The sequence below is a fragment of the Mirounga angustirostris genome, unplaced genomic scaffold, assembly GCF_029215605.1.
Source record: "Mirounga angustirostris isolate CCGP_5_RB_7025 unplaced genomic scaffold, mMirAng1.0.hap1 SCAF_5, whole genome shotgun sequence".
NCBI classification, from domain to species: domain Eukaryota; kingdom Metazoa; phylum Chordata; class Mammalia; order Carnivora; family Phocidae; genus Mirounga; species Mirounga angustirostris.
In genome coordinates, this window is record NW_026991713.1 from 140,659,812 (window position 1) to 140,670,417 (window position 10,606).

Below are 10,606 nucleotides of genomic sequence, written 5' to 3' on the forward strand. Positions count from 1 at the left end.
CCCCTCCCGTCACCAGCAGGGTGCGTGGGGACGCACAGGGGGTAGGCACTCCAGGAAGCAAGCAGCAGCAGCAGGGTCCTGCCCAGGTGACCCCGGAAGGAGGAGGGTGTGCACTTCAGGAGGGAGAACCTAAGCCCAGAGCACAGTTTTGTAAATATGTGGCATGAGACATTTTTTAAAATGTTCAACCTGGCTGGTAATTAAAAATTTTCTTAAGAAGCAAATTTAAAATAAGGCAGAGCCCACAGAGTGGGCAAATATTTTCTGAACAGAAACCCGCAACGCTGGTGACCTGCAGCAAGACAAGCCCTTGAAGAAGTGTGGCTGGGCAAGGACAGAAACAGTTAAATAATAAAAGGCTTTACGTAACAGTTTACCTGTCCACCTGCTCTGCCCCCGTGCCTTTGAAAAGCCCAGGTCAGGGAGGGCCTACTCACACTGTCACCAGCTGGCCTTGGTCTTCCGTTTGCTTATGACAAGGCCCACCCGTGTCTGGGGTGTGAAGTCCGGAACCAGAACACCCCTCGCTGGCGGCTGCCCTGGAGATACTCAGGATTTGTTCCCATGTGGTACACGATGTATCATCAAAAACAGTACTACCCACCCTTGTGTTTTGAAAAGCTGTGTATTTATATACACACAAAACAATCTGGAAAGGTAAACAACAAAGTTTTCACAGTGGTTAGCTCTAGGTGGTGGGATTTTTAGTGTTTCTGATTCTCTTCCTTTTGCTTATTACAGTATCTAACTTTTCCAGATAAATCACATTGCTTTTGTCACAGGAGAATTAATTTTAATTAAAACAAAAATTCTTGGGGCGCCTGGGTAGCTCAGCTGGTTAAGCGTCTGCCTTTGGCTCAGGTTGTAATCCCAAGGTCCTGGGATTGAGCCCAGCATCGGGCTCCCTGCTCCACAGGGAGCCTGCTTCTCCCTCTGCCTCTCCCACTCTCTCTCTTTCTCTGCCTCTCATGAATAAATAAATAAAATCTTAAAACAAAACAAACAAACAAAAATTCTTTTCATTAGGTCTGACGTTTTTTTCCCCTGCAGGAACTAGTGAGAGAAAAGTAAGGGTTCCGGTTTAAATGACTTGCTCAAACAAAATAGTTCACAATTAAACAGATAACCACCATGCCAGGTTAGGGAAAGGACGGCTTATTTCTTTGTTCCCGCTGGGATAACAATGCAGCCTGAGATACAATTAGGTCAGTCTTTCCAAACCTTGACCTGTGTTTAAATAATGAACATACTTGTATCGGTTCCACTTCTGTAACAAGCCTAATTTACCCAGGTGGGCCGGACACTGAGAGTACTCCAGCATAGAGACCCTTTCGGAAGCCGTATGCTGGCAGGTAACCAGCAGCCTTCCAACACCTGAATGAAAGAAACCTCCAGGTAACTTTGGCACCACAGACATGCCAAGATAAAACCTTCCACTAGAAGCATAAGTAAATAAAAACCCTCGTTTTGTGCATCTTATATTTAATTCAGAATTAAGCAGTTTCTTACTAAGTAGTACTTGAAAAGCATATCATTTATATACCCAAAAATATTGCCTGCAATTTGTCAAAAAAAACAAAAGAAAACTTATCAGTCTTATTCTGCTCAGAAAATTGTCACCTTGCTAAAAATAAAAATTTGTAGAGCTGAGAAAGTTCATTATTTCTGGTATCCTTTGTAAATTCCACAATTTACATTTAGATTTCTTTCCTCAGTTCCTATTCTGGAAAAACAGAAAAACAAAGGAACTGGAAAGGACTAAAAGTCTCCCCCCCCCTCTTTTTTTTAATGAAATGCAAAAAAGGGGAAGGGATTGGCTTAATTCCATGTTACTAAATTAAAATGTATTGCCAGTTTGTAAAACTAGTATCAATTTCTACGCACTACAGTACATTGCAAATCAAAGTTTAACTTTTCTGCCAGTTATTCTGTCTCAGAAAGCAAATGACCTGCAAACAAGTGTCACCAGAATTGCTTTGGAAACATGATCACGTTGTAGAAAGACACATCAGAAATTCAACAGCACACAATGCCACCGAAAACCTTTTCTGGGGATCTGAAAATGAAATGTCTTTTGGACGTATTCGTTGGGCATCAAGTGTTCGGAAAAGAGGCGGTTCCGACGTGACGACGTTCTGCTCTGCCTTCAACGCGGGTCAGCGTGGCCAAGTGCGCCGAGTCCTTCACTCCGGGGACGCGCATACAAACGGCAGAAACGGCCAAACGCGATGGCAAAAGCGTCAGGGCGGCTGCCTGTTCCCTCGCCGTTAGCCTCCGCGAGCAGCCCGCTAAGTTCTCGCCTGGTGGGAAGCCGGAGCTCCAGCCTCCTGCAAACCATCGCCCGGCTCCGCCTCCTCTTCTCCCAACACCCGTTTCAACCACCGGTCCGCGCCGGTCTCCTGCCTAAAGAAGCACCAGACGACCAGAACCGTGAGGGAGAGGCTGAAGGGCAACACCCTCCACCAGTGCCGTTGCTGCTCCTTTCCCAGGGAATGTTGCACCGTCCAGCGGGACGGGTGGGCTCTGCTGGAGGAGAAGTGAATGGGACGGTGAGGGTCGTCCTCTTCCTCGGCCGCGGGCGGGGCCTGAGCCCGGCCACCGAGAGGCGGCTGGTTTCGGGAAGCCCAGCGCACGAACCTAAGCGCCCGGACGGCCCTGGAAGAGAGACAGCTGTGAGCGCACCCGCCAGTGGCTCCCGCCCTCGGCCCCTCCGAGAAGCCGCACAGCTCACCCGGCGGCCTGCACACACAAGACGCCGCACATCGCGACTAGGACTCCACATTCGGCGCCGGGGCGCGGCCTGTTTGCGTCACTTCCGATGCGCGAAACCGGAAGCCGGACGCCGCTCGAGGCCTCCGTTCACGACTACAGAACGTGGGACCACTCGCGCGACGGAAATGACGCGCACTCTCAGGCGGTCTCTTCCGTCGCAACCAGCCACCCTCGGCAGACCGCCAGGGCATGCCGGGAAGTGTAGTTCGCTCCCAGCCCGAAGAGGAAGGAGCAGGGAGGAACCTGGGTGCAGGGTCCGGCTGGAGCGAGATCGTTGCCCTGGCCCCCACGCACCTCGCACCCTTCCCGCGGTGCAGGCGCAACCCCGGGACCCGTGCGGCTGTGTGACCGCAGGCCTTCGCCCACGTCCTGGCGGTCTGCGTTACTCCGTGCAGCGCACCCAGAGCGGCGTCTAGCCCCAGACCGCTTTGCGGGGTGGTGTTTCGGCGCAGTGCTCGGCCTCTGGGCTGCGGTCCGTCAGCCGGTGCCGCAGGGCACGCGCACGGCGCTCCCTGCGCGGCCGGCCTGCTCGCCCGGGGCCCGCGGAACACGTGCTTGCGTGCGCGGGGCCCAGCGCACTGCCTCCTGGGGCACCTTCCCGCCCGCCTTCCCGAGTCAGGTCGGGGGGTGTCTGTCGGGCTGTTCCGGGGTTCTGTGCTCCGCCCGGTAGGGAAGCTCCTGGAGCTTTTGTCCACAGGACAGACTGGCCTTGGTGTGGCTGATCTTTCCTGTCAGAGGACCACGCAGGGCGTCCAGGCATCATCACAGACGTTGTGGGGATGTGTGTGTGTGTGTGTGTGTGTGTGTAGGGGGGTAACTGGTGACAAAATCAGATCACGAGGCCACCTTGTGAACTGTGATGTGCTGCCTCCCTAATTCAGCATCTTTGCCTTTGGAGCGCCCCTCTCCTGCACCTGCTTCCTGGAGAAACACCAGACCGGTTCTGTGACTCGCCCCCACCCCCGCCCCGCCAGGGACTCTCCAGACAGTAGGGCGAGGGTGGCAGGCTGGAGATGTTCCCAGCGCAACAACATCTGGGAGTCCCCCGACCTTGGGAAGCCAGTCCCTGATGCCCTGGGCTCAGCTCCCAGCCCAGGACTGTGTTCAGAGCTACTGTGTCAACAGAGGCACCTGTGTGTCCGGGTCCTCCTCGCTGCGCCCCACCCCACCTGTTCCACCCTGTCGATGCAAATGTACCAGCGAGAACGCTCGAATATAAAAAGAAAGAGTTTTATTCAAACCCGAGTTAGGAGAGCTGCCCAGGAAACATATTCACTGGGAAGAAAGAGTTCTGGAGAATGAACTGTTTTTACAGAGTTATATACTTTTTTACGTCTTGTAAAAGCTCAGATTATAGATTAGTGTATAAGCAAGAATTATGAATTTTAACTTCGAGGAATGCAGGAAGCAGGAGTGTGGATGATATCTCAAAAGACAAGAGGGTTTTCCCTTAGGCAACTCATTCACAAAGCAGATGTAACAATGCGTGTGTGGCGTGTGTGGCGGGCCTTAAGTCAGGCTTTGGGTTTAAACAAAGTTTATGTGAAGTCATCCGATACAGAAATCTAAAATGGCTTTCCTTGTATATCAGACCTTTAGAGAGTTTTCCTCTCATCTACCTCAGAACCCCATCCAAAATCACTGCCAAACCAACTCACCTACAGGCAACCCCAGGAGCCCCTGCTGCGGACTGGAGGAGGGGACTCAAATTGTGGGAGAATGAGGCAGAATCATCCTGGTGTGCAGCCTGGAGGGCTTCCTGGAGGAGATGGAAATCAAAGACCTCTGAGTTTAGGGGTGGACCTGCTCAGTGGGGAGTCTGCTCAAGGATTCTCTCCCTCCCTCTCTTTCTGCCCCTCCCCTGCTCATTCTCTCTCTCTCGGGCACATGCTCTCTCTAATAAATACATAAATCTTAAAAAAAAAAGCAAATCCATGTGTCCAAATGACCCCCCCCCCTCTGTGCCCAAATCCTGCTGCCACTTGGTCTCCATTGTAGGTGAAAGCACTATGCAAAAAACAAAAAAAACATAGGTCCTGTAGAGTCTTTTTATTTTTTTAAAGATTTTATTTACCTGAGAGAGAGTGAAAGAGAGCAGGCATGAGTGGGGGATGGGGGGGGGGGCAGAGGGAGCTGGAGATCATGAGCTGAGCTGAAGGCAGATGCTTCACCGACTGAGCCAGCCAGGCGCCCCGGTCGCATAGAGTCTGAAGAGGGCAAGACCCCCTGGCCTCTGGGAGCTGGCCTGGTGCTCATAGCTGGGTCTCCTGTTGGACATAAGCAACTTCCCAGGACAAGTGTGTATCAGGCCACTGCGTGACTGCTCGTGACGAAACAAGACCCTTCTGTAATCACATCTGAACACACAAAATACAGACAAAGCCCAGAATAGACCCGACACCTCCCCCTGTCCTGGCTGATGGAAAGGACACCGTCCTTTGCCAAGCATGGCCGGAGCCCCCACCTCGTCTGCCCTCCTTCTGGATAAGATGCATTAGGTTGCCTTATGGGGTTGAACTCTGTCCCCCCAAATTTACATTCACCTGGAACCTCAGCACATGACTTTATTTGGAAATAGGGTCTTTGCAGATGTGGGTCGAAGGAGGTCACCCGGGATTGGCGGGGGCGGCCCTAAATCCAAGGACTGGTGTCCTCCTAAGAGAAGGAGAAAAGACACAGACACATGGGGGAGGCCATGCAGAGAGGCCCCAAGCCAAGAAGCATCGAGGATTGCCAGCAACACCAGAAGAGAGAGAGAGAGAGTCCCGGAACTGACCCTCCCCTGGACCCTTGGGAGGGTGGCTGTGCCCAACACCTTCACTTCAGACTGGCCTCCAAACTGAGAGAAGAACTTGCTGTTGTATTAAATCACCCAGTGTGTGTCATGGTGGCCCCAGGACGCGGGTCCAGGATGCCTGGTCGCAGAGCCCCCTGGGTACCAACAGCAAGCAGCCCAGAGCCAAGCCCCTCGCATGACACAGACCCGAACCCACAGCCCTTTCCAATGCCCTCCTCCTGAGGCAGCCACGCCCCCCCTCCCGGACCCCAGCACTCCCCTGGCAGGGCGCTGGGTGACAGGTGCGGGGGGGGGGGGGGGGGGCTGGGCTGCCAGGCGCTGCAGGCTCTGGTCTGGTCCAAGCCCCCCTCCCCCGCCCCCTCAGGGCATAAACCAACACCTCGGCCTTCATTATCTCAAAGCACACAGAGAAACCTCTCTGGGGTCTAATGTCTCGCTAATGGGCGGGGAGGACCCAGCCCTTGTGCACCCAATGGCAGGGCTGGTTCACCTGAGAGCTGACATATTGGGGCTATTGATTTTCCCCAGGAAGATCAATATGGGGTGCATGGGGACAGGCAGGTCCACGCCTTCTGAAGAGCAGAGCCTCTTCCCCAGGGACGGAGGCCTGACCACAGGGGCAGGGACTGGCGGGGGCAGCGAGGGCCGAGAGCTCTGTAAGGCCAGGCATGGCCCACACTGGAGCTGACTGGGGAAAGGTGCTGGGACATGTGCGGGGGCCCAAGCCTGGCAGCCTGAGTGCATCAGTCCCAGCCCCACTCCAGGGGTCCCAGTGGGCAGCGGGGGGGTCTTGGGACACCCATGTCACTTGGCCTGGCCCTGGTCACCCAACACCTGGCTGGACTGTGTGCACAGTGATTCTGGGAAACTGTGTCTCCACCAACCCAGCCTTGCCAGTAACAAAAGCCAGAGTTCAGCCTCCACTCGCTGGACTCCTGTGTTCCTCTTGAACATGGCTCAGACTCAGGAGTGGCATGGATGGGGTAATTCATGCACACCCCTACTAAGACCTCACACCTGGTTCTTAAATCCCTCTCATGCCTGTCCCCCACCTTTACGCCCTCAGGCTGTGCTTTGTGTGGCCCTATCACTGACTGCTGGGACTAGTGCAGTAGCACCCTCCCTGGTCTCCAGGCTCAGGCTTCCTCTGTCCAGATGCCCACCCCACTCTGCACTGCCCAGGTTCCTCTTCCTAAACCTTTATCTGCTCTGGTGTCTCCTCGAATCTAAAATTCTCTGTCCTAGGCTGGGGTTTCCTCCTTGGTCTCTGGTCAGGCAGAAAAAAGCATTGGGATTATGCCAGCAGAAACAGACAGGGAAGGTCTGGCTATTTGTGGACAGTCTTCCCATGGCTGGCATTAGTGAACATCTCGCTGGGCCACTTGCAGGACCCAAACCCCCGCCAAAGCCCCAGCTCCACTGACCAGGGGCCTGAGGCAGAGGCCAGGATAGAGAAGTAGGCCTGTGGGGGGTTGGGGAACAAGCGCCCTTGGGAAGGAGTGGGCCCTGGGTGGGGGTGGTGACCGTGGTAGGTCCTCTCTGTGAGAGCCCCACCCTCACCCTGAGATTTGTTCCAGCCACAGAGGGCAGAGCTGAGTGCCAGGCTGCCTTGGAGAAAGGGCCAAACTCCATGGCCCAGCCAGGAGGCCCTGCACGCCATCACCTCACCCCACCTTCCAGCCGATGCTTCCAGCTGGGAGTGTCCTGTGGCTGCCGAGCCCAGAGGGAGGGGCTCAGCGCTGATGCATTATCCTGCTGTCCTGGACGTCATAAGTCCAAAGCAGCCCCAAATCAAGGTGCCTGCAGGGCGGCGCTCTGGAGGCTCCGGGGAGAATCACTTCCTTGCGTTTTCCAGACGCAGGGACCCTCCATTCCACCTTCGAAGCCAGCAGGGACCCTGCCCCTATGCTCATATCTCCCCCTCTGACCCTAACTGCCCTTCCTCTGGTCAGGACCCCTGTGATGACACTGGGCCCCCAGGACAATCCAGGATCACACCTGTGGGGCCCTTTGCCATGTGATATAACATGTCCACAGTCCCAGGGGATTAGGGTGTGGACGTCTGCAGGGCCACCAACCATAGGGTGTCAGCTCCTTGTGGCATAGGTCTTTGCAGGCCATCCCCTCTGCTGGACACCTGCACTTCACACAGATGGACCGGGTGAGCTCCTGGTCCCATCGGCGCCGAGCAAATGACCTCCTCCATGAAGCCTCTCTTCTGGTCACACAAGAGGGGACGTTCTCGCGGGCAGGGCCATGTCTAATCTTCCTCAGAGCCCCCACACTGCCCAGCCCAGGCAGGGCACCGATGAGGGCTGCAGACCGAGCCCAAATGCCCTCCTGGAGCCTTCACCCAGACTGCACTCCCCTTGAGTCCTCGGGGCCCACCTTGGCAGCTGAGCAAGGAGACACCTGCACCAGCCGACACCCTTCCCAGGTCCTGGGCCCAGCCCTTCCCGGGGAGCAGCAGGGGGTGCTGTGGCCACAGTCCGGGCACCTGCTGGGCCCCTCCCTGGGGACCCGGCCTGTCCCAGAGGGCTGATGCTGACTGTGCTGGGTCAGAGCGGACGGCAGCGGCTGGGGGAGGGCCGCCCCACGGCTGGAGCCTGGACAACAGTGTCATCGAAACCGGAGTCTCGGGGCAGAACTGTGGCCGTGCCTGAAGTCAGTTTCTGGGGACCGAGTTCCAAATGTAGACTGGACTCACGAGACAGATTACTTGTGTCCCAGCCTCGCCCCGGGACGTGGGGATGGGGCTGTGATGATCAGGAAACCATGAACCATAGGCTGTAGGGAGGCCTGGCATGCTGCACCACCCTGCGCTCTCCTTGCACGGGCCCTGGCCCAGGCAGACCACCTGCTTGGGAGACGTTGGCAGCTCCAAAGACCCACCCACGGCAAGTCACCAGCCTGGCCCAAGGTGGGTCCCATGCTTCATTTCCCTGTCACTCCCCCAAAGCTGGGCGTCCTGACCATGACTCCTGCATCGGGCCCTCCAAATGCCCAAGAAATGCCCAGCAGCTATCCCCCCATGGTCCCCGCTTGCAGGAAAGGCCTGGGTCTGTGCCCACACCCCAGTGTAATGGGGCATCACTAGGTAGGACAGGTGCTGGCTCCTGCCTGAAGGGAGCAGAGCCTGGAACCAAGACCAACGGTCCAGGGAGGACTGGGAGGGTATCCCTGGAAGGATGAGCCCTCACTGGTGGGAGGGAGATCAGGGACCAGGGGCCTGCCAAGCTGGGAGGGGGCTACCAACCTATCCTCAGAACCTGGCTGGCCCAAAAGCAGGGGTGGCTTTGAGCCACAGAGGACAGGATTCTGGAGTCCTCCCAGCTAGGAGCGAGGCACCTAGCAGAGGCCACGTACGGTGAATGACTGTCCCCCAAAACTCACATCCACCTGAACCCTGGAATGGAGCCTCACGCAGAAATAGGGTTTTTGCAGCTGTAATGAACACGAGGTCAGACTGGAGCCTGGTGGGCCCTAAATCCAATGACTGGTGTCCTTGTAAGAGAGAAACTTGGACCCAGGCTCCCGTGGGACAAAGGCCATGCACAGATGGAGACAGAGGTTACGGTGATAGGGCTGCAGCCAAGGAGCGTCCCCACAGTGGACGCCAGGAGGGAAGCATGGGTTCCCACCTGGATGACACCCGTTTGCTGCTCCTAGCCCCCCAGTTTGGGTGACTGGCCACCGTGGCCCCAGGACACTCAGGCAGCAGCCCCCGGGGTCCTGCGGGTGGTGTCGGCTGTAACCCTGCGGGAAGGCTCATGAGGATGCGCCTAGGTGGGCTCTGCGGTGGGGGGTGCAGCGGCACGGGACCAGCTTGGGCCCTGGGGGTGAGGCCCTGTGTCGGGGGCAGCAGGGGCTGAGTTGGGTTTGTTGTAAACACACCTGCAGCTCTGGGGTGGCGGGAGCTGGCTGGAGGGGCTGGGAGTCCTGCAGCCACGCCTGGCAGGGTTGAGACTGGTCACAGCGCCCAGGAGGGCCCGGCGGTTGGAGGCGGCCCCCTGCATGAGAGGCCACCACCCGAGCCCTGGCCGGTGGTCCCCACAGCCTCCTGTCCCTGGCCTGCCCAGCTCCTACTGCCGGCCTGGAACACCGTTTACCCAGAGAACCGCAGAAGCAGGATGTCCTCTAGAGAAGGCTACTCCAGAAGTCAAAATAGCATGAAATTTAATTTTCCGCCTATTTGACAAGGTTTGGTCCGGGTCCCAATCAGTGGCAGAGATAAGGGTCCTCGGCCCCGGGTGTGAGCCAGCTGGGCCTGCGGCAAACACTCCACGGTCCCCGGGCAGGTTGAGGCTCCCCCCGCAAGGCCCTGGTTGCTGGGCGCTAAAGCAAACGGGCTCTATTTGCCCAGTCTGCGATGACAATGCAGTCACCAAATATTTGCCAGCCCGCTGGCCGCAGAGCCCAGCTATAAATGCTTGAGCCCAGGTGGAGGTGGGCCTGCCCCACAGGAGCTGCAGGCCTCAGCAGGTAGGAGCCGGGCTGGATGGCGCGCGGGGACCCGGCCTCCTCCCCCTTCCCCGGAAGGCGGTGGGCCCTCTGGCCAGGTGGGCCATGAGGACCACCCACCCAGCGGGAGGGCAAGGGGTGGGGCTGGGGAAGGGGCCGCCCACGTCTTCCCCACAGCCCACTGTTGGGGCCACGGGACCCCCGGCAGGGACGAGGGGCCCCAGCGCGGTGAACGAGAGCCAGGGGACAACGTAGATGGCAGACGGCAGGCAGGAGGGCGGCCCCGCCCAAGTGAGCCTCCCTGGGGTAGGGGTTCTGACAAGCTGGGAGCCCCCTCTCCCTCTCTCCACACCACCCTCCCTTTCTTCCCTTCCTGCTGGGAGGCAAAAGGGCCCTCCCCGCTGCAAGCTGCGCTCCCCCGCACTCGTCCCCAGGGGCCAGAGCACTCCAATGCTCAGAGTCAGCCCCATTTGGCCTCAGGCCACCCGGTCTCTGTCACCTCCCCAAATCCCACCCTGCCCACCCTGCCCTGAGCCCCAGACCCACACACCTTCCCTGCTTCCTGCTGACCTGCCG

General features: G+C 57.3%; 1 protein-coding gene across 1 annotated transcript; it reads right to left on the reverse strand.

The window, feature by feature from the left end:
- Positions 1 to 1,013: 1,013 nt before the first annotated feature.
- On the reverse strand, positions 1,014 to 2,889 carry LOC123844329 (ubiquinol-cytochrome c reductase complex assembly factor 4). Its single transcript, XM_045874641.2, has 2 exons — positions 2,732 to 2,889; positions 1,014 to 2,655 (listed from the first exon to the last, which is right to left on the reverse strand). Exons 1-2 carry the CDS (start codon positions 2,761 to 2,763, stop codon positions 2,289 to 2,291), a joined length of 399 nt encoding a protein of 132 aa, XP_045730597.1. The 5' UTR covers positions 2,764 to 2,889; the 3' UTR covers positions 1,014 to 2,288.
- Positions 2,890 to 10,606: the final 7,717 nt, after the last annotated feature.

Coding starts and splice junctions, on each gene's coding strand:
- LOC123844329 (XM_045874641.2), bottom strand. CDS start 2,763: ATGTGCGGCGTCTTGTGTGTGCAGGCCGCCGG. Junction 2,656..2,731: donor TTGTGTGTGCAGGCCGCCGG/GTGAGCTGTGCG, acceptor TCTCTCTTCCAG/GGCCGTCCGGGCGCTTAGGT.